The 24,484-nt window shown below is 42.5% G+C and overlaps 1 protein-coding gene across 17 annotated transcripts in view; it reads right to left on the minus strand.

Annotated features, from left to right (window-relative positions):
* FOXP1 (forkhead box P1) overlaps nt 1-24,484 on the minus strand; it is a 624,795-nt gene that overhangs the window by 87,632 nt on the left and 512,679 nt on the right. For 14 of the 17 annotated variants that reach the window (XM_037019201.2, XM_073230906.1, XM_073230907.1 and 11 more), the window contains one exon: nt 876-1,013. In XM_037019201.2, the coding sequence (XP_036875096.1) occupies nt 876-1,013 (138 nt within the window). Of the gene's footprint in view, nt 1-875; nt 1,014-12,028; nt 12,182-12,380; nt 12,819-24,484 lie in introns of those variants that run through there. The other 3 variants (XM_037019207.2, XM_037019206.2, XM_017652406.3) reach the window with 3 other exon arrangements.

The raw sequence follows: 24,484 nt of genomic DNA on the forward strand, positions 1-24,484 counted from the left end.
AAAGTAATCTCTAAAATGAACTGATGAAAAACATACCGTTTTCTAGACAAACTAATTAAAATAAGGCAGGGAATGACCTTTGATTATACAGCAAAGCCAAAATACCCTTTCTGAGTCTGGTGAATCTCTACCGAGAACCGTGAGCACGCTTCCTGAATGACAGGTGCGCAGTGTTGAGGGGCGGCAGTGACAGCCTGGGCAGCTTGCTCTGCACCCTGTCCCCGCCACCTGACCCCCAGCAAGTCCTGTCACTCCAGCATGAACCTCCTCTGTTCGGTTCAGGGGGTCCATGCAGTCTGAAATATTAGGTCCCCATCGCTCAGTGGCAGCCACAAGTTCATTTCCACCACCAGCATACATCACAGAAGTAAAATCAACTGGGCACCTTAAAATTAACCAATCCCAAAATGCTTCTTCTCTACATTTCGAAGAATTCTGTAAGCTTCTGATTCTTTATGTTTAAAGGAAAAATTCTGTAAGCTCCTGAGTTGAAATGGGGACTTCAAGAGCTGTCACAGTTAAACCTGCTCCCAGTATGCTCCCCATTTTGCTTTGATTCACGCCATTTAGAAGCCTCTGGGCTTACCAAATAAAAGAGTGTAAAGCTACATAAGCCTAAAATACCTTATTTTTACCAAGTCCAATTACAGCCCTAATCTCAGTCCATCGGGTCCTCTCCAGGCCCAAGCCCAAGTCGGTTCAGCAGGGTCCTTCTCTTCCAGGGATGCAAATGCAGGGGATTATGCAGGAGGATGTGTGTCCTGCCCCACCCACCCCACCCTGCAATGGGCACAGGTGCCTCCTGGGAAAAAGGGGCTCTGAGCGGAGTCGTGGGTGCTGGATTTCACGGGAGGCCAGGGGCAGTGGACAATTACCTGTTGAAGCATGAGGGCCTGCTGCTGCTGGAGGAGAACCTGGAGCTGCTGAGGGCTCAGCACTTGTTGCTGGAGAATCTGCTGCATTTGCTGGGGAGTGATAACTTGAGGTGTCATCATAGCCACTGACACGGGAACCTAGAATGTTAACGAAGGATAAATAGGAAGCCAGGACATCTCACGCACGCAGCGCTCAGCCTTCCAAGTTCAGCGCAGACTGTCATAGGCCCGCTTCTAGAACTGATCAGCGTCCCATGCACCACAGATTTATCCAGAGGGGATGCAGCCACAGCTCCAACTGCATCTATGATGGAGCTTATTTGGTATAAAGGAAAGGAAGAGAAATGCTAACAGCACTGAGAGGTGTTCCAAGCAGTCTCGCAAGCACACTAGGGGTCAGGGTTCAACAAATGGTCTCTGGAGTTAGCTTAGAACAATCTCAGTTTCTTATTAAGAATGGGTCTTCGTCACAATGAGCTGTACAAAGTTAACGCAAGCCTGAATTTTGTTTTAGGGAAGAAGGCAAATGGGAACCAGTACCTTCGTGGCTGGAGCTAATGGGATCCACTTCCTCTGGGCACAATGATTTTAAGAGCAGTCAATGAATGCTTAGTCTTGTGGGTAACTGAACCTTGGACGCACCTTCTGAACTTAAACACAGGCCCTTCCTAGGATGCCTTTTACCCTTCCCTACTCACCCAGCATACAGATGTCTCAATTCTTTCATATTATGTGCGATACCATTAAAAGCCGCTTTCCATGACATTTCAGTGACAAACAGCTACAGTGATGAACTTGATAGCATTTCATATTTGCAACTGTTAACACGTTTCTGCACGGGCATCTCTGTGAGAAACCTGCACAGTGTATCTGAAAGGATGATGTCTTGTTCAGATAAAACACTGACATTAAAATGACAGGCTGTCTTGGCCAAGGTTACACAAATTGTATTCAAGCGGATACCTAATGACAATGCTATGAATTCTGCAAGCTTTCTAGAATGTAATTTAGCTATTCAAAATAATCACTGCACTTGTGTTTAATTTGCAGACTACATGAGAACCATTTTGTCAGTCCCCGTAATACAAGAAGACTATTTCATGAAAAATCAGCCCCCCCAAATAAAAAGATAAGGAAAGAAAAAAAACAATGAAAGAGAAGACAAAACCTGTATGTCTTCTAACAGTAATATTTAAGCATCTTACTTTTCACTGGTTTCTAATCATACATGTGACAGCAAGAATCTAGAAGCAGTAAAGGATATACTTTGTTAAAAAGGATCTGCTGTCATCTCATGTATTACAATAAAAGGTAATAACATGTTTTGCACTTTGCCTGTGTGCCACTTAAAAAAAAAAAACCAGCAGACAATAGCTGATCAGAAGATAAAAGAATTAAAAAATCTTTCAGGGGAGCAGTAAGCAAAAGGGAGAAATGCAGTATTAATTTTATGTAACATAATGTCTTAATATGCAGTTTATCTTGACTTTTTCACATGATTTGTCCTGTCATTTGCATAGCAAGCTCTCATTCCTAATTTCACAGTCATTATGCACTGATGTCCCGATTTCTCAGCATCACTAATTTTGATGAACTAAAAATGGTTCCTGAAGGTCAGATTCATGTACAGTGAACATCCCCACTGTTGTTGTGGGCATGTTTTGTGGGGGATGTTTACATGCAAGTTTCACACTGTTTGGAAAACACTAGCTAGAACATTTGAAAAATTTCATTAACCCAACTCTGGAAGGTCATCAACAAATTCTTCCTAATGCAGTGGCCTTTTAAGTGTAGATGTAGATACACTGTAATTTAAAACAGATGGGCATGTCTGAATATTTTTATATGCAAAAAGGGACAGATGTATATGAATGGATAAATTATCCTTTTAAAAAGATATTTCACAGCACGAAATACCACCAATGATTAGAACAGTGAACTTGCATTCAATCTAGGGCAAACACAAGACACTATCAAAACACCTAGCCGTCTATAAATTAATTCCAACTGGTCTACATTGTCTCCACACACAAGGAACTTTCTGAGTTTTGCAGTATGTCCCGGGTGCCAATCACTTTCTTCTGAGCTGCTAGGGCCAACATATCACAATAGAAGTTTACTTTTCCTTGAGAGTTGCATCATCATAAGGGAGGTTTCGTTAAGCAAACAAAAGAACCATGTTTAAGGTTTCTTTTTTCCTCTGCGTTTCTTGGATGGTGTACAATATAAATATTCTTGAGCCAAATTTCTGCTGGTGATGAACAGGAAAACAGACAGGAATAGGGCGGTGTAAGATCTAAACTGGTGATGAACACGAAATTAACAGTGTTATAACAGAAATTATCACAGAGACAACCTGTTGGGTCATACCTTTTAAAAGAATGATGGAAAGCCTATGCTAGGAAGGGAGACAAGAGACTTTGGTGGCGGGGAGTGGGGGGGGAGGCGACGGGACTCCGGCTCTCTACTGGGGTGCTGGTCACACAGATGTATACAACTGCCCAAATTCCTTCAACTGTACACTTAAAATGAGTGCATTTTATTGTACGGAAATTATGCTTCAGTGTAATCGATTTAAAATGTGTTAAACAAGGAAGAACTGACATATACAGATAATGTTAAACCCTTACTTGTAGCCAATAGTTTAAACCATTTCCCATAGTTTAATAACTATTTGCATCTTGTAGTCCTGTTAGAGAGCAGTAAAATGAACCTGAGACGGTCTCCTTTTCTCCCTTTGGACATTTTGATGGAGGTGCTGATGAGTAGTGAAATGCCAAAGTAGCTGGCACAGCCAAAAGAGGGACAGGCCAACAGCCTGAGTAATCAACCCTCCAGCCTGGTGATCGGGTGCCTGGACAATCAGAAGTGGGCCATTACATCACGATGGCCCTAACGCTGATTGTACTATCTGAAACCACATTTTCACACCAGGTTAGCTTTGTGCCCCTGCAATAGGCTTGAGATTAACTGATAAATGTGATAAAACTGAGATTTCTGCCAAGTTTCTGCTCCAGCATGTCATGAAAATAGGTTATGGGAAGCCTTCACAAACATATCCAAATGGACCAGAACCCCTGTGGGGTGAAAAAGGGAAAAAGAAAAAAGAAAAAAAAAATTCTGAGCACAGTTCAAGGCTTTAAATAGTTAAGAATTATAGCCTATATATCCACTCCCTTAACTCCCAACATCCAACTTTTTCATGTAGCTAGGCCCTGCTAATACTAGGATTCAAAGGGCATGCAGTACCAGCGAGAGGCTATTATAGCCCACACTTTATTGCCCATTACTACTGAGGTCATTAGCGGCAAGAGTGATTGTACCGGTCTTAACCTATTGATCACTGTAACTACTATCATTTAATCCTGTGTTGAATGTCTGGAAAGCAGCTAAAGGCACACAGGAGAGAGTGCTTTAGCATTGAGAAATATGACCAAAGCTTAGAAATTACACTTTGATTCATAAAATCTAGCCAGTGGTTTAAATCAATAGTATTTAGAACAGTCATGTGAATTTTTAACTGCAGCACACTACTTCTTTATGGGCCCCTCTTTTCAGGGTAGTTAGTCAAAACTAAACTTTTTTTTTCCTGATTCTATACCATCTAGCTTACCCTCCTTGAGAATAAAACGTTAATTTCTGATGTTTTGCATGCCACGGGGCTCGTGCTTAACTGAAAGTTCAATAGAATTCTTTTCTTTCTTTCTCAAATGACAATTTAAATATGATGCCAAAAAAAAAATTATATGCCCAATACTGTAACTACCTTAACTGTTTGAGTATATAGAAATGAGTGTGTTTTATGAGTTAACAATGAATCATAGAAGGCAATTTATGAAGAACTAGAATGATTCTGTCTAGCTGCCTTCAGGGATCAGAAATTCAAATTAAACTTCTGGCAGACATTTAAAGAATGCTAGCATACAAAACTGAATTTTAAAACACACACACACACACACACAGTTAACACTCCTTGGTTGAGTTTCGAGAGGAAATCGTGAATTAAAACGCAGCCCCCCTCCTTATGATACACTGTTGACTGATAACAGTGAGTTATCAGATAACAGGGCGTGGCTGACCCCAGGCGCACAGAGAAAGTTGGGGAAGGGCAGAAATACAGCTGTGCCCAGGCCATCAGAACGCAGCTAGCACGGGCCTGCTGCCACCTTGATGCCAGCTACTGGGATAGTGTCCTTCGCATGAACAAGTGCTGTTAAAGCCCATGCAATGCTCTGTAAATTGTGCCTGACACCGTTTTCTTTTCCTTCAAATTGACTTTCTATCATCTGCATGCTAGAAGACTATTAAAATAATATGCCTTATTATTTTCTTTTACTCCCACCACAGAAAGGTAGGGGGGAAAAATATGAAGAAAATAAACAAGCAAATAAAATCCCCCCACAGAAACAATACTTGCTTCTAATTTAGGAGACAATTGGAGGCACGGGGTGGGAGGGGAGAGGCCGCAGTAGAAATACTGAAAATAACACGTTATCATTTTTCCCCCTTCAGCTCACACTCACATTAATTCCAGGTAATTACTGCCCAGTATAAAGAAATTTTGTACATTTTGTACATCAGTGTCTTCTTGTAATTGCTATGTGTACAGATAATAAAAATGAGAAGATAGAAAATGGTAAATATTCTTTTATTTAAATGAATCTGGATTAATAATTGACAGACTATTTCTAAATCTCTGTTTACTCCCCACGTGTGTGTCCCAGGAAACTGGAGTTTCTTCTACACTTCCGGCTGTGTCTGGGTGATAACTGACCAGGTTAGGCAGTGTCACCTGCTTCAGTAAACAGTAAGAGCAAAACAAATTACATGACAAGGCTCCAGAATATCAAAACAAAACCAAAGAAAATGGTTTCATAAATAAAGAGGAAAAAGGAAAAAAAAAAAAACAATTATGCCAAATTTCATGTGAAGCTAGCCTATGTGAAAGGAAAGAAACATAACACTTGGCAGCCCCTAAGAAAGACAACAGTTTTCATAATTAATAAGCCAAAGGATACAACTGATATTATTGGCAAACATAAAAGTTAGGAAGCTTCTATCTATTTCCCCCTGGTATTTACAAAGAAACACACAGACACACACACACACTCTCTCTCTATGCAAGGGAGCTGGATCATAGGGAAAGAAAATACATTTCTGACATAATATTTCAGTCTTAAAAAAAAAAAGCCTGCTATTCAGGTGGAAAGTATAATTCTGTTTCATTATGGAATTCTGCTTTTTGTATAACTCTTTAAGGCTTAGCTATTTTGCCACAATACTGTACAAAGCATTAAGGCAGGTAATGGTTATTATATTAATGCAAAATTATCTAAGTAGTCAGTCATTAGCATAACTGTTCTCTCAGTAACAATACAACCACCTATTAAAATTTGAGGGAAAAAAAAAGACCTCTTTAAAATGCAATTAGCATTTCATTTTTTATCATATTGTTTATTACATTCTATCAAGAAAGGCTATCTTTCTTTCAGGAAGAATTGTATGGCCAAGACTTGCCTGCCAATCAGGAGTTATTTCAGGTTATCAGCCCTAATAAGCAATCTCTAGCAGAGCACTCGAAGCTCTTCTTTTGTCTTTCAATTTTAAAAAGTGGCATAAATTCATATTTGTTTACAGCAGAGGCATTAGTGGAACTTAACTGCTCTCCTGTAACGTTTCCGTGCATATACAAGGTTACTCCACTAAGTGCCAGCATAATTGTTTTAGCTCTAATAAATATTAGCTTCATTTGCATAAAAATGTAAAGTTTACATAAATTAAATGGCTTCTCCTTTAGCATTTGTTAAATACAGGAAACAATGGAAGCTACACATGAAAATAATCATCCAGTAAGCACTAATCTTTTCAACCTAGCAACTATTATTGTTATTATTATTATTTAAATCAAGAGAAATGCCTCCTCTTTCCTTCCTCAATCTCCTTCTTCTGTAGGAGGCTTGGGAAACAATTTCGTGCATGTGAGTCAAACCTGCTGTGACATTTTATATTAAAAACAACAACAAAAATCATTTCTAAGTGCTGCAAATAGGAGGGGGTGGTGGTGGACCATTCCAAGAGGGGCTGTCAGAAAAGATTCTATCCACAGACGCTTTTTAGCTGTTGAGCATAAAGGGAAGAGGCCTTGGCTTGTAAATTCTCTTTAAATGGAAACATTATCCAAAAATAGTGAAAGAGACGGCAACTGTATCAACCCTATTTGAAACACATACATGATTAGAATAAAGAAAGTTAACTTGTAGGTACAATTGTAGGTCAATGGATATAATGTTCAATGAAGAAAAATAAAATGTTTATCTTTTGCAAATGAAACATTTTTCTACAACTAAGAATTAAATGTATAGGTCTGCTCTCAGCCTAGCAAATATCACAGGGAGCATAACTACAAATGTCTGTTTTTTCCCCCTATTATTGACATGGAGAGAAAGGACTGCAGTTGGATTTAAACATCCAAGTAGGCCAAAATTAGATTATCCCAAAGTTTTGTAAGGCCTCACTCAGGTGCAATCACTTTTTTTTACGATGACAACTTTAAGTTTCTCAAATTGTGCAGTTTCTCATACCTATTTCCAACACTGCCACCTTATACATCACAGTTAAGCTAAGGGACACAAATTAGATTCTAATGAGGAAACATCAGTTGCTTCTTTGACAATCTCACCATTCACTGATTTATTTCTAATGAAGACAAAGTCTAACCAACAGCCCCCTACATGCTAAAGGTCAAAATATGTTAAAAAATGCCTAGTAAAAGCAAGGCCATGGGAAGCCCGTGAGGATCCGCCTCATGAAGTGGGGTGACAATTAGAGTAATGGTACAAAAAACCATCTCCGGAAAAGGTAAAAAAAAAAAAATTAAGCTGCCACAACTGTAACAGGTTAGATGAAAAAAATCAAAATTTAATGTATTCTCTCCTGTGTCATCTTGTTTTGTCAAGACATCAAATAGAATTGGGAAGTACAAAATAACAAGCCCTTGAGAAATCAGAGAAGCCGACCTTTTTGATGTTGTTGATTTACCTTGTTCTCAGTTATTTGAACAATGATGTTTCAGATTTAAGGGCAAGATAAAGCTTAAAAATTAAAATATGATAACCAAGGTATTCTAAATAAGCGCACCCTAACATTTAGCTTGCATCTACGCTGATTAGCTGCTTTTAAGCAGATTTGAAAATGAGGTCCAATGCCATGTATTCAATATTCATTTTTCTCAATCTAAATTAATTTTTCTTCAAACAACTGCCAGGTAGGAAGAGGGACTCAAGAGAAGATGATTATTACAATCCTACACAGAGGCCCAGTTTTGCTCTTTCCAGGTAATTCAAGTCCCCACAATCTGCAAATGATTGTTTAGCCAAGGGGTACCTGAGTTTTCCTTTTTAAAATGCAAGAAAATAGAGCTGAATGCTGAATGCCACGCAGAAGAGGAAAAAGAAGTATTGCATACTTTGAAATGATTGAAATGAATGCCCAGAAATACATGCTGCTTCCAAGAAAAGAAACCTTTCACCAAACAAAAACAAATTCAGCTTGGGGAGTTTAAGACAGTCCCCAAATCTAGCCAGGCAGGGATAGATACATACATAAAGCTACACTCCTCTGTCCCCAAGAGATCCATCCACAGCTCATCAGCAACGTAACCCTAGCCTCATGTGAAATATTATGTACAAAGATACATAATATCAATATATCACAAAAAAACGTTCTCAATTTCTATATGCAGAGAGCTGCTTCTACTAGGGCATACCTATGGACCCACAAACGCAGCCGTTAAAAACATGTGTTTAAAAGGCATTAAAAGTACATAACCCCCTATTTATAAGCACTACTGGAATTTGTAAAACCTGGACTAGTTAATGGCCATTTAATGATTACTAGTTCTTATCATGGCATTCATATGTTCACATCTAACACACACACAGGCACAATTTATATATTTATTTACTCTAGCCTTCACTGTTCAACTTTTGCTGCTTAATCCCCTGCTTACACATCACAAAGAGCTACCTGAAGTGGATTCTAACTGGGTACTGTATCTGCCCAGTTACTATGAGCAGAGTTTTAAGATTCTCTTTAGTGCTGTTCATCTACATCTGAATAACATAATAAAAGGAACTATTCCAACCTTCCTTTTTGCCAATTCAAATTTTACTCAGATTTTAGTTCAAGCTGAGTGGCAGGTTGCAATCTTCTCCCCTGATTGTCTCAGGAACATAGCACCTCAAACATACTTTTGCCACATTCACCAAGATAAATCTGTAAGTTCATTGCTTTTAATGAATCTGGATTTTAATTTCACTGTACCTTGCAACTGTGTGCAGGTAGGCTGAAAAGTTGCAGAACTGGTCAGTATCATGAAAGGCTTTTATCTTTGAAGTGATTGCTCCTGACAACGTACAAATAAATACAAGGCAGTGACGGCGAGGGCTTTGTTTTTAAGGTACATTTAACTGCAAACAATAACAAAAAATGCAGACCAACCATTCCTATATTAAGCTTTCTGATGATTTATGGTTTACCAACTGAGCAAGGTTATGCAACACTGCATGCCTTCAGATGCATTATTTCAGCTAGTTGAGATTTAATTAAGACCACAGCCTCTAAAATCCCTGTCAAATGAAAATTCAAAGACAATACACCATATATCCTCCTGCAGAATGTTTCCATTCCATCCTCTGGAAAAATATGAGTTAAATCACGTTTCTATGGCTGCAGACAAAAGTTCACTAATTTTGTTTTCTTTTGACACTTAGGTTGTTTTCTATTATATGTCATGAGATCATTCCCTTCCAGGGAGGGAAGAAAAAAAAATCAAGAGTGAAACACGTTGCAGAAAATGCACTTGACATTATTATCCAACATTATCATAGCTTAACTATGATGTCATTACATTTTCATATAATCAGCCCATGCTTAGGAAAGTTTCATTTACTGAAATATATTTATTTAAAGGCATTAACACAAACACAGAGGGAAGGCTAACTCCCTTGAATTACTCAGATTAAATAACTGACATGTTATGCTTCTCATTCCCTTAACTGACCAACTTTTTAGCAGATGAACTGCACATATGTGTAGAGAAGAAAGTTCTTAGGGCAAATAGAATATAAAACCCATTCTTTTCATTCTGTAAGTAGTCCTTAGGATGGGGAAAATCCCTTTAGATTTCTTCTTATTGACTGGTATTGGCGGGTACTTATCACTTTCAGAAAAAATTGATGATCACGGGGCCCTTTACCTAGCCCAGTGTATTTTTATTTGCATCATCTTAATATTTGGTTGCTTATCTCATGCCTTAGAAATGACAGGTGCCTGCAGCCTCCCTCTTGACAGGCCACTACACAAATAACTGTCTTGAAAGGGCTAATGCAGTACTAATGAACAATAAATCAACTTTGATTATCAAGTGTCAGCCCAATCCGTTTGCAGTTCAGCTCTATCACATCCTGGAGTAATTCAGCCAGTGTCTCTGGGTAGGCAGTCTATATTTTGCTTTCAGTTTTACACACTTTTCACTGAAATGTGTCAGGCAGCTACAAAGATTCACGTAAAATAGAAGTAGACCTTTCTGCATTTTATGCGAAGGCTATCAATTAGGAGAGAATGTGCTTCTGTCTCCATTTGGTTTACTTAGTGATGAGTCTCAACATTTAAGAACGCTTTGTATTCTTTTCAGCAACAGTAAAACCAACACATCAAATCCTAAACTAGAATCTTAATGTGATCATGTTTGAGGTTTTTGACAATGACGTGCTAGCTTGAACACTTCACACAAACCACCTTTGCACATACGCATTCCTCTTGGAAAATCTATTACCAACAAATGAACAAAAAGAGCAACTCAAGGCCGGTTCTAAAATAAAAACTTCACTTGATTTAAACTAAAAAGAAAAAAAAAAAGAAATGGCTTAACACTGACTTCCTAATGATAAAATAAATGTAACTTATTTTTTCTTAAGCAGATTAGTCATTGATAGTATGATTCACATTTCCTGTTATCAGGCTTAATTTTTCCCCCAAATGTGTCACTTTCAGAATGCTGGAATCTATGGAAATGAGGTGATTTGCATTTTTAAATTGGCTTGATTAGAACATTTGGTCTGTGTGGACAAGAATATAAAATTATTAGATATTCTAACTTCTGCCTGGCAGGCCTGGAAGGAGTTAATCCCAAAGAGGAAGAGTATATGTACTTTGCTCTAAAACTTTACCACCCACTTCCTAAAGGTTCCCTCCTTCCCATCACGACACTTGGGGGGTGGGGGGAGTCTCATTTCCACTGACCGTCGTTCAGGCAGTTCTGACAGTTAAGTTAGCTACGTTCACAGCCGTTTCAGACGAGAGCGCCTGGCGATGCCTCGGTCGGCTGCATGCTCTGCCCAGACCCCGCTCGCCACCTAAGGAACCGGCGAGCCTCCCCAACCTGCCGGAGTGTCCCTTCGCCCGCCGGTTCCGGGGTGGGGCTTTCTTACCCCCCCCCTTCCTCTCCCCCTCCCCCCTTTACAGTGTGTGAACTCCCTGAATTTGAACAGCTAAGCTGAAAATAGCCTAGACAGATATAGAAACAAACTATCAGAAGCAACGAAACATCCACCCGGGTTGCACTGAGATTTAAGGCTCCGTGTATGTTTCACACACTCTGAAAGTGACATAAATCACACCCCAGATACGTTCCCCGAAAGGAGTGATGGCGAGGGCTTCACCAAAGTGGCTGCGTGAAGGCCAGACGGGCAGAAAATGAATCGCAAACGAGAAAGAGCGAGCGAGCGAGAGCGCGAGAGCAACACACAGGCAGGACTTCCTCCAACTCTCAGCTACACCCCACCCAGGAACATTAAAAAAAAAAAAAAAAAAAAAAAAGGGCGAGCGAGCAAGGGGGCAAAAATCTCCCTCTCCAGGACCCACAGGCCTGCACCTCCCGCTTCCCGCCCCTCCGCGGCCTCCCCCGCCTCCACCGTTCGGAGCGCAACTCCCACCCAAGTTGGTAAACAGCGCCTGTTATTATTATTTTTTAAAAAGACTCAACTTGGAACCCCTCGGGCGCTCCTGCCTTCCCCCGCCAGGCCCCAGGAAGCGGGCTCCGCGGCGCCCGGGGACGCAGGGCGGAGCGGCGGAGATGAATCGGAGGGACCAACCTGGCACTCTCCATGTAGCCGCCAGGCGCGCGCAGCCGGCTCGGGGCGCCCGCGCGGGCCGGGCGTGGGTCCGGCGGCCTCGGCGTGCAGGCGGACTGCACGCGCGCAGGGGCGCTCGGCTCCGGGCTGACAAGACGCGCCGCCGCGCCCACCCGCCCCGCCCTGCTCCACCAATCACAACCCGCCTCTAAACACCCCGCGCGGCGCCGCGCCCCACACAATGGGCTCCGCGGCCCGCGCCCCGCGCCCGCGCCCCGGCCCCGCCGCGCGGCAGGTGAAACCACGCTCTGCTGAGATCCCGCTTTTGTCTCCAGAGCAACTCCACTTAATTGCGGTTAACCCTTTGACCTGCCTCCGGCTGACGTCGGGAAGCCGGGCCCGGCGCGCATCTCTCCCCGGGGCCGGGGCTGCGGGCTGGGTGCGTGTTCGCTTCGTCGTGGAAACTGACAAAGAGTTGTCCTGACCTCTCGGAAGAACGCCGGGCGGCAGAGGCGGAGGGCCCGCGCGCCCGACGCCCAGCCGGCCGCCCCGAGCAACCGCTGGGAATCGGAAGGGGATGCGGGGCTCCGAGGCGGCGCAGAGAAGCGCTTTCCTCGAAAACGGCCTTGGCAGGAGAACTTTCGCTTCACGTCGATGGCTTCACCGAGCCTTGGCCTCCCCCCTCCACCCGCTTTTCTTTCCAAGAGTCCGACTCGCCCTGGCGGGCTTGAGTGCTCAGAGGAAAAGTAGCCCGACAGGGGGGTTGAAATAAACAACCAAACGTGCCTCCTCGCCGAACCAAGCTACTTCCCCTCTAGAACGACAGCTGCTAAAGAAAGCATCTGCCCCAAGTTCGCTAAGAAATAATTCTTTAAATTCCTTTCTTATTTATGCAACCACAGAGACAACAAAGCTCCTCTCAATAAGCACTTGAAGATGACCTCTATCAGAAATAGCCACTGCTCTGTAATGCTATTTAAAGATGCGAAGTGGTTTGCTTTGGTTTTTTTGAAAAAGGCACCAATATGCTAAACTTGGTTGACTCAACGGGCAGACTTAAGTGCCAGGTTCATTTCGTTAGTTTCGGCAGCTCTTTATTTGCCGTCTTTACGTTTAGAAAAAAAGTTCTTGGCCTGCACTTCAGAAAGAAACAATTGAAACTCCTGACATTTTTATTACTTTTCTCAAAATACTCGAGGAAAAGGAGTAGTGACATCAGTGATTACCCTATTTTCCTTCAATAAAAAGAGGGTCACAAATCCTAACCCAGTAACACCATAAGTTTCACTTGGAAATATTTTTCCAATTGAGGTGTGAATGCAGGTCACTACAAACCAGAAGGCGTATTGATAATATTTCCAATCAAGTAAATGCCTGCATTGCAATAGGGTCAGCGGGGGGAGCAGACAATCCCCCCATTAATCTGGCTGCAAAGGAGTCAAAAGCGCCAGTTAATTGTCAATTTATGATCGGATGTTAAATGGATGCAGCACAGATTGCTCCCACCCTAAAGTGTTTTTGGTGTCAGATAAAAAATGTATTAATGAGATTTTTCAGGTCGCAAAAAATGTGACCCCACCCTTCATGAATATTCAAGAATGTTCTTTTTGGGGGAGAGGGGCCTTAAATGTGCCAGGATATGCCCTAAACCAGTGGAGTTCTGTCTCTTAAAGAGACAAGGCACTCGTTCAGGAGGGGCTGCCAGGGCCCCAAAGACAGGAAATAAAAATATAGGAAGTTCTCTCCAACCAATGCACAGTGAGAAAGTGGAAATGGTCATTTCAAAACACACAAGTGATTTTTCAAAGTTCTTAACAGTTACTTTGAGATTTAACGTCTGTGAGCATAATTGGGGTGCACTTTGATTAAGCAATTCATTTTTTAATAAAGACAAGTTCTTCATGAGGCATCCATAAAACTTATGCATGCTTTTTACAAATTGGACTAGCTCCTTTGCAGGTCGGCGTTGATCAGCTAATAGTCTCCAGGAGCATTAAAACAAGCAATAAACAAACAAACAACAAACATATACTTATCACCCAGCTGTGGAGACAGGCTTACACAAAATAATTAGAGAGTGATGTAAGGCGGTGATTGCACAAGGACGAAATTGCACAGTGGTGGCTTTAAGCACCACTGGACCACAGAGAAGGAGAGATGACTAGGAAGCAGGAGAGGTCTGGGAAGGCCCCTTGTGGAGGTGGCGTTTAAAAGACTGAAGGTTTGGATGAGGGGGGAGGTGACAGTGTGGGGAGGGAAGTGGCTCAGGGAGGTAACTCAGAGGCCACCTGGAGGCCTGCCTTCCTGCCCTCTCTCTAAACATGGCATGGCGACTCAGGAACTACTTCTAGGCAAGGAAATGTACCATCGGTGATAAACCTGGATATGCCTATGTATGCCCACACCATTTTCATGGATTCTGGACACTCAGCATCCCTCTTCCGTGTGTTAAAACTTGCAGTGACGTAGGAGACTTAACTAATGCTATTTCTTCACCACCATGAGTACCAGGACTTTAGAAAGGTCAAAAAAAACTGAAAAAGTTTGAAAAGCAGCATTTGTATTGTGGGAGCTTTAGAAGAATCTGGATTATGGGGGCTTTAGATTGGGTTACTCAATTTATTATTTAGTTGTCAGAACCTGAACAGAAATTGCAATCCCCACTTTACAGAGGAACAAACTGAGGTTCAGAAAGACCAAGTATGTTTTTTTCCTTCAAGAGTCAAGCATACCCAGTGCCACAGGCCACAGGGCAAGCAGATACGGAATAGCTATAGGAATAGAGGCCAAGATTTTTTAAAAAAAGGAATACCTGGGGGGTGGGGGGGTGGAGACTAACATTTACGGAAGTGTGAAAAAAATGCTATATACTGTACCGAAAAATATTTTTGATTCCCACATCCTAACACCCACAACAGATGTGGCCCTTGTTCAATCACCACATATTAAGAAACCTGTCAGTATCTAAATGAGTCCATTGTACAGCTGGCTGTATACTTAAGAACAAATTACTAGGATCCCACACCAAACTCTAAATACCAAATTCCACACTTGGGACTAAAATCATGTGTGATATTTGGTCTTGCTGAACCTTAAATGCAGAAGAAAGTGGAAGGTTTTATGGACCATTCAGAGCTGAGGATAAGAGATAAGATGCCTTAGGAGGAGTGGCTGGCCAGGATGTTATTCCCACATGCTGACGAACGGCCTGGTGGTGCAGGAGACACCAGCAGTGGTGCAGGGCCCCACGGTTCCCGGCTCCAAGTCAGGTACCGGGACTGTTTTGCCAGACACTGCTTGGAAATAAGAGCTTAGTATAGGGCACATGAATGGACACCTGCTCACAGATTTCTATCCACATGGGGAGCAGGAGACCAGCTCAGGTAAGAGTTAGTCATGGTACTGTGTTCTCAGAGGAAACTACTGCAATTTCTGTTGCCACAAAGTTGATCTGCCAGGGTGAGTGAAATAAAAACTGATAAACAATTAGATGGGTCAAAAAATCAACTGCACAATGAGAGGCCAACACCTTAATCCAATCCCCCATCTTCTTCCAAACAATGCGGGCATTTTACACCTCCTTCCCCTACCCCAGTGAATTTCGGGGGGTGCCAAGGACATGCTCTGAAATGACAGAACTTAGAGATTGGCCAGTGGACTCTGTTGCTAGAGAGAACACGCTAGAACAACAGAAGGACTACAGAATGTAGGCCCCTTGCTTTAGTAACTGGCTGGATGACCTGCCCAGGGAAGTGAGCCTATTTTAGCATTTCTGACGTCTCCAAGGTACGGCGAAGCGGCAGCCACTTAGAGGTACTAAATTGCACTGGTAATGCCTGATTCCTGAGATCTGGGCATTTGTCTCCAATGAGCAGCCATTCCTACTTGATTTAAGCAGTGCTTTTACTTAAAAATATAAGTTAAGACTTCATCCATCTACAGGGAGCTACCGCAGTTAGTCCTGTATTGATATTGTTTATGCTGCTCTTGTGTCTATGTTGACAGTGAAGCTAATTATGTTGTTTTTCTTCTGCTCACGCTTGGCCAAGAGAAAAGACTTGAGTTCCGGCTATTCCACAAGAGTTTAAATTTCTCCTTATGACATCCTCCAAATTGCCATTATTAGCATCTGCATTTAATGCAACATTTTATAATGACAGTGTTCCTGCTTAATTTATATATGCACAGCATGACATGTCAACATTCAGGTGACTTATGAATATGATGGGTACGTAGGTTATGGAAAACATTTACCCCTGCCCCTCACTCTGAATGGAAAGGCCCTCACCAAATATCACCAGTAAACAAAATTACATATGGAAAAGAAAAATGGCAACATAGTTGTCCCAGCTCTGCAGCTGACAGGAACAATTTAGTTTGTTTCATTTGTGATAAAACTACAATCCCTTGTTCGAATATAGTGTAAAAATGTATCAGTGGCCTGCTTCTGCCATGATGTTAGAACAGATTCCACGTGAGTGCACAAAGTTCTCAGAGAGGTACATGTTTTAGGGCAGGAGCGCACCTCCGGAAGGGCATTAAGGATCACTAACACCGCCACCAAATGAGTCCTTATTTCTCCTCCAAAGAGTGACAGCATTTCTGGCACCCCCACATGCCAACTCCCACTTTTAAGCATAGCCAGAACTGGGTCGCTGAAGGGGAGAGGAGGCATGGCTCCTGGGGGATGGAAGTACATTTGAATATTTTTTGGCATATAATTATGTAGGAATGGATGCTATCATATAAGGGCTACCTTTCTTCAGTCAAGCCAGCTTTTCCGGAGACCTGTGTGTACAGCAGGCCTGCAAAGTTAGGCAGAGGGAGTGTGTTCCATCTTGCCCTCTGAACAATGCTCACAGGTCCCCCTCCGGGGCCAGCCACCCTCCTGTGACCCTAGGTTGACACACCCTCGTGTCAAAACCTTCTTTACGCCTGCCCTCTGCTGGCAAGCCTGCCAGGATGAGGAAACTTTGACTACTCCAGCTTACTCACAACTTCTAAAAGCTGCAGAGGGAAAGGACTTCTAATGAACTATTAACTGGAACGTATAAATTAAGACACTTAAAAAACCGGAGGGGGGGAGTGCTGCGGGGGCGGGCGCACTGCTGGTGAAATACGGCACTTTGAGTGTAAAAATGCACATTCGTCTATTCGATTGCCGCTGGAGCACAGCACAAGACTGCCAAACTCTATAATTCAGCCGGACTAAGAGAGCGACCTGTATTACTGGCGGGCATCTTGCCTTCCCTTCTGCTCCCTCTCTGGGCAGAGCATGTCAGCGCATTTTCAATAAAACACCTTCTGAGCAGTAAAGGGCCACCGCTCCCCTTTCAGTGGTCCCTAAGGTTTCGTGATCCAGTATACTGATCTGACTTGACTCGCAACTCCACTTTTCCTCTGGCATTCCTAAGATCCATACAAAGGGGAGAAAAAAAAAACAGCAAAAGTAGATCGTCTGCTTATCCTTTGTTTAAGTAACAAATCTGTTACCTTTGAGATCGATTCGCTGGCAGGACTCACACAAAACACTGGGTGCTCTCCCAGGCCCGCTCTGGACCACGTGTAGCCTGCAGGAGGGCTCTGGGCACGAGGGGGTAAATTCCCGCAGTGGCAGGCAGGGGTTTAACAGTGCAATGCCTGTCGGTGTCAATGGGAAGCACGGGGCCTTACAAATCCCTGCATACCGTTGCAAAAATATATCTTCAAGATGGGAAAATGAAGCTTAGCAGTTGCAACCTCAAAAGCATTCAGGAAGTAGCACTCTTGACAGCGCTTTAGATGCCGAATAAAAGCTCTTATAAAGAACACCAATCCAGTCGACAATAAATCTTACACTGGGGAAGCCCGAGCAGGGCTGTGGAATCCCCTCCAAAGATAATTGCCTTCCACACTGTGTGGCATAGAAACAGCCACACAGCAGACTTTTTCTGGGGCTCTGTAACTCTCTACAGATTTTCTCTCCTTAATCATCACCAATTACACGCGCGCACACACACCACCTTTCAGAGTGACCATATAAAACCCCAAAGGCTTGTCTTCTTTTCTATGGAGGGTAAGGGGTGGGAGAGGAAGGCTGAGGATGGGTGTGCCCATTCAGAACAGAACATAGAGCACATGTCAAGCTGCACAATCTTTGGTCTCTACCTGCCACTCTTTGAAGGCTCAGAGAGTTTCAAACACCCGGACTTGCCCAACAGGCCTACAAAGGAGGGTAGGCAGACCTTTACTAGTCCAAAGTGCCCTCGAGCAGTATGTTTAACCCTGAGATGATGTAGGAGTACTAAATATGGCCTAGGGTTCTGTTAGTGACTTTATTATGAATTAATAGTGTGATTGTAGACAAGTAACTTCCCCTCTCTGGGCCTACACACACCTCACCTAAATGAAGATAAAGATGGAAGAGACAATCACAGTAACAATTACCATTACTGACTGCCTATTATGTATCAGGTTTGCATTTTACACTAGCAGAGGACTCATCCCTAGGTATTCCTAAGCTTACGATTAAGGTCATATGTAAAACTACCAGGAGTATTGGTTAAAAATATAAGCATGACTTTAGAGCATGGTATCTTGGGCACTATCATGTCCACAGCAAATCAAGGAACAGATGAAAGGAAAAAATGGATTTTGGAAACAACTCAGAAGCCCCTATTTTGATCCTCACTAGGTCATAAATCCTGGCAAAATCCTATGAAGGAGGTATTGTACCCACTACACAGATGCTGGAACTAATGCTCTGAAAGCTGAAATTACTTAAAGCCTGTCTCACATCTTGTGAGGGGAGAGGTGGGATTTGAGTGACTCCCAAAGAAGGCTTCTGTCCCACATATTAAGCTGGACACCAAGTTGGGATCTGGAACTAAGCCCAAGAACAAACAGGCTGGCCCAGCTTTTCTCTCTTGGAAGCAAGGGATATCGCTAAGAGTCATCGATTAGTCAGCACAAATGGAACCTGAAATAATACAAAGGTACAATTCTGATATCCTCTTTACTTCTTACTCGAATCCACAGGGACAACCCCGTTGACCCCATGAATATGAAGTTTCCCCTGATGCTGTCAGTATCCACACCGAAGCTGATCAGACGAGGGAATCAGCAAGGGGCTCTGCTTTCTCTTGAGTAAGGAGCTTGCACCCTCCCATCTCCATTGCTGATAAGAGACAGACAGACAGACAGACAGGCAGACTTTCTCCTCATCTAGTTCAGGCATATCACTGAGCACCAGACGGTAGCCCAGCAGCCCTGGCCTGAATGACGCCCAAGCGCTTCTGGCAACGGGCAGGGTCTTAGATGTACAGGTGAAATGCCAGTGTGATGGCCTTATTGTGTCCCTGATCACAGAAGGCATCCAGGCAATTTAGGGCCGTAGCTCTGGAGAGAAAGTGCCATGGGTCCCAATCCCAACTGCACCATTTTCTGACTGTACTTTTGGTAAAGAACTGGTTTCTAGGTGCCTCAGTTTCCTCACCTATAAAAAGGAACTCATCCTAGTAATGCTCCCGGAGAGTCTGTTACAAGATTACAAGGATTAAATGAAAGAGAATGGCCTGGGATACTGTAAGCATGTAAAGGTTCCCCAATATCATTATTATTTTACTATATACACCACTTTCCTTCAATTTCCTCCTTTTGCAATAATGTTTGTATACTCTCTTTGACTTCCTATATTTCTGCGACATAGGTGTTTCAATCTGAACTCCGAAATTTAAGCAACCGCTCTCTCATCCAATTAATCTCAGTACTGGAAGACGGTATTGGGATAATTTTTTAATCTCGGATAAGGAGGGCGTAACCCAAGAACAGTCCCCAAAAGGCAAAATGGCAGACCCACGTCAATCAATCTCCAGGTGCAGCACACCCACCAGCCAGCTCCTCACTCTTGGGAAGGAGTTCGGTAGTTCATTAAAGGAATTTTCAAGGATCTGCTGCCAACAGATAAGGAGAGGTCTGCCCTAAGTGCTAAGAACATGAGATCTAATTCACAGAACCCCCAGCCTATATTTTTCACTGTTTTGCTACTATTGCCTCCAGGAAGGGAAGTATTCCATGGAATCCCAGCCACCACGTTCCAGACAGTGCACACACTGCACCCAAATAGATTACAGTTTAAACGACCAAATGAGTTGATTTTAAGACCCCTTCAAAGTTTTCAAAATCAGCACTACCCCAAGTAAGGAATGGAGCCCTCTGAGTGCTTCCAGGGCGCACGGCGTGGAACCGGCCATTTGATCATTTGCTAATGTTGAAAAAAAGAGACACACACAGGGAGCAGAGCACAGCAGCTCCTTCCTCGGCACAAGGGGGTAAGGGGACTCGGTAAATAAGACGAGAATTATGCTGAGTATTTGAGGATGATGCTCCGCCCAGGTAGCTGGGCTGGAAGGGTGGGAAAGGCCTTTTAGCTGGGGAAAAGTATGTGTCAACTTTCACATGGGCCATAATGTGAGCTGTAACACCAGGGAAATGTGTGGTACCTACCAGGGCTGGGGCAATTATAATTCTTGCTCTATCTCCCTTCCTTTGAGACCCAAGTCTTTCTTCTTTTTCTCCCAATCCACTTGTACTTCCTATCTCAACAAGTTACTCACCTCTTCCTGTCCCCATTCTTCCTGTTTTAGGCATGGTTTCTGTTCTTCATCTACATCATGTCCCGTATCTTACATAGCCTGTCCTATCCTCCTCAACTTCAGCTGCGTCCAACAGACACATAACCCCCTCCAGCTTGCAGAGCCTGATGTTCTGTATTCCTATCCCGGCATGCTCTTAACCTGGGATTCTGAACACCCTGAGGTGTTGAATCAGTGGGTCTGTGATGGACCTCTGCAAATTTTTGGAGGGTGAGTCTCGCATGAAACCAGAGGGTGGGAACCACTAGCATCATGTTAAGGAGCGTGGATGCAAGGATTAGCTACTTTGGTTACCCAAGCAGTTAAAGAATATTGCCTCAGATATGATATGGGTATCTTGTACAATCAGAACGAAAGCATGAGGAGAATTCTCATCTACCAGGGGCAAATTCAGAAAGCATTAGGGACTCCTATACGAATCCCTTAGAGAGGAAACTGACCTCTCACGAAACCAGCCTTTTTGCCGTGAGGCTCCTATCCCATCCATGCACCGGGAGGTTCACTGGAGCGTCCCTGCTGTGGAGGCAGCTTAGCTGAGTGGGGGGTGAAGGCAGCTCCCGTTAACGTACTCCCGTGCTCCTTCTGAGTTAAGTGGAGGCAAGAGGGATAACTACAGTCCTGTCTAGTTCTGTGACACTAAATGCTGCAGGAAAGTGAAAAAGAATTTTTCTATTACACAAATCCTCCTCCTTGACCGAGAAACAAACACGTATACACAAGCAGAACAGAAGAGGCCACCCCATTGACTGAGCCACCTCCCCATCCATGGCACTCCATCTGGGGTGCTCTCCCTTCCCTGACCTCCTACAGCATGGACCATCTATGCCAGTCCTTTCAGGGTTCTAGCAAATACTAACTTAGCTCATCAATGCCAAAATGATGCCCTGTCCATAATAAACCCCTTCACAGTAATTAAGTTTATAAACAAATGGATAAATGAATGAATGTTTTTTTCTTTCTTCCTCATTCCTTTATTTGTTTCTTCTTTTGCGTTTCCCTTATGTTTAGTGCACCTATTTTCTGCAAACTGTAAGCTCCAAGAATCAAATTCCACGCTCCTTCTTCCTTCACTTTGGGTACACAGTAAGGAAAACGTAACTTGGCATACGTTAAATAATAGTATCTGTTAAAAGAATGAGGCATCAGGCCCACAGTGGAATCCTTCATGCCAAATCCCACATCAACCAAACTGAGACTAAGAAGCCACATTATAAAGTTTCAGCTCTCCTAGGCTTCGAAACTTAAACCAGCCAATCAAGACTCACCTGATCAACCCCGGTCCGGTAACCTGTCTAACAGACCCCGTAATGCCCTCAAGGGAAGTATCTGCAACGACCATTCAGCTTCCTGTCTGGGTCTCACTCCCTTCTGCCTGTGGAAGTCTTTTATTTTGTGTATCTCTTCAGAGCTCCCTTCTTTCTGTTAGACTGGGTGCTACCCAACTGGCAATGACTTTTGTTCAAATGAATTCTTAAAAGTCTTAGTATGCCGCTGTTTATCTTCTAGTGTCTCTGCCGTCAGATGTGGGTTCTGAGACGACCCTCAAGGGCCCCCGGGAGCAGGAAGCACCCAGACACAGGTGCCTGTTGAGGCCTTTGGGCTTGCTGCTTTCTCACTGCCTCCAGAGGTAGCGGGTAAGTCCCTGCAGGACCCTAGCTCTCCAGCTTTTTCATTATGAGCTTTCAAACTTCATTTGAGCATTTCTTTTTCTGGACTGGGTCTGGAAACCCAGCTGGAGTCAGTCTAGGTCTAACCTGAAAACCAGACCAGGTCCAGGGATGGACTCGGTCTGATGTAAGCTGGACTGAGTGCACTGTGCAGCCTCCGTGAGATAATTTTGTTTTAAGGCTGAACAAGCAGGTTAACCTTCCTAAAGATAATTTTGGATTACAGTGTCTATGATGGAGAACTTTCAGCCTAGGCAAGTTTATCCATTTACAAGGTGTCTTAGAGAAAAAGTTTATCTTTTTCTCAGGGGTCTCAGAGAAGCACTCAACATAAAGGGTTGAGGAACATTTATTTTTCCTTTTCTATAGTTTCTGGCAACCACAATGAGAACTGCTGGATACCCAACTCACTCCAGGGCCTGCAGACAAATCTGGGGAAAACTGGCAGAAGCCAGCAAAGAGTTGGAACTTCTACCAAAGTCAGCTCTCCCAGGTATGTATCTACAGCACCTAATTGAGAAAGGAAGATAACATTTCCCATGTCCCCTCTCTTCTAAATTCAGAGTAGCAGGCAAAAAACATTTGTAAGAATTAGATCTTTGAATTGGGACTCATGAGTGTGTTTTCAAATACTCAGTGGCTGTTGCTCCTTTATCTCCCAGGAATGGCCACTGACTTCATTTGTCTCATTTTTTTTTTTGTCTCCAGAACTTGCCTTGGCAACTATTAGGTTGGGGCTCCCAAAAGTGGCCAGACAGAAATGTGGGTTGTACCCCATTTGAGGCTACATTTGGCTAGCCAGAAATGTGAGCTGCATTGCACTTGTGGTTACAGTCCTACCAGCTACGGCTAGCTCACAGAATTGTCTAGCTCTTTCTTTCTATTGGTTACCTTTGGGAATGCTCTGGATCTTAGGAGGGTAGTATCTTTTGTACATTCTTTGGGGATAACTCTTGCATCCAAGGGGTTGTTCAGTACTGCCAGGAATGTTTACTGATTGTTCCAGCTGAAACTTGAAAAGATATTTCAAAGGATTTTTTTTTTTTAAGTAACTCTATGGTCAGAAATTGGAAGCTGATATTCAGAGACTGGTAGGAACTTTTTTAGACCTTCTCCCCTATACTAGAAACAAAAGCTGTAAGATCTCTGTTTATGTCTACCTATGTTTATATATGTCTAGTTATGTTATAAATGTATGGTATTTTTTTCTACCTCTGGATGGTACTGCCAAAATTAATTTATAAAGAACTCTATGTAATTGACTTAAACACAACAAGAATTTGTAAACATCAAGTACAGTGGCCTTGAACAATGTAGGGGTTATGAGCACCAAATCTTCATGTAGTCAAAAATACACGTAGAACTTTTGACTCCCCCAAATCTAACTACTAATAGCCTACTGTTGACCATACATTTTACTAATAACATAAACAGTCAATTAACACATATTTTGTATGTTATATGTACTATGTACTATAGTCTTACAATAAAATAAGCTAGAGAAAAATTTTTTTTTCAAATTGTTGTAAATCTCCAAAAAATTTTCCAGTATACTTATTGGAAAAAATCCACATATGAGTGGACCCAGGCAGTTCAAGACCTTGTTGTATGAAGGTCAACTGTTTGCTCTCAGAAATATAGAAACAACCCAATGTTTTTCAAGCTCATGTGACTTAGGATAATCTTTAGTAAATAAAAGCTTGTTTAAGTTTGTTGGCTGAATTAAAACAGGCATGTCCTTCAGAGTTATCAGCATTGAATATAATACTTTCATCTACCTATATTTACTAAAGTTAAATAAGCTAATGTTACCTCTGTTACAGAATGTGCCAGCAAGAAAGAGAGCTTAAGATGATGGTTAGCTGATGTCCTGTGAAATTTTCATGACTACTCTAAACATAACTGTTAAGAACAAGTGAATTAAATAAATATAAGTAAGATAAAGTTTATAAATGAACTTTTCAACAGCAATTCTGTTTTACGGTATGTCTATTTAAAAATAGTTTCCAGAATCATTTTGGTTACTTAAAACCTTAAAGTTACAAGGATAAGTTAAATGATGGATACTCATTGAACGTCAGGGTCATTTCCAAGGAAGATAAAATAATGAAACATTAATTACTGAATACTGGTTTATCTCATGTTTGCTTCCTCTTACAGAGGAATTAAAGATATTT

This window comes from Manis javanica, chromosome 3 (assembly GCF_040802235.1).
Source record: "Manis javanica isolate MJ-LG chromosome 3, MJ_LKY, whole genome shotgun sequence".
In the NCBI taxonomy this organism is placed as follows: domain Eukaryota; kingdom Metazoa; phylum Chordata; class Mammalia; order Pholidota; family Manidae; genus Manis; species Manis javanica.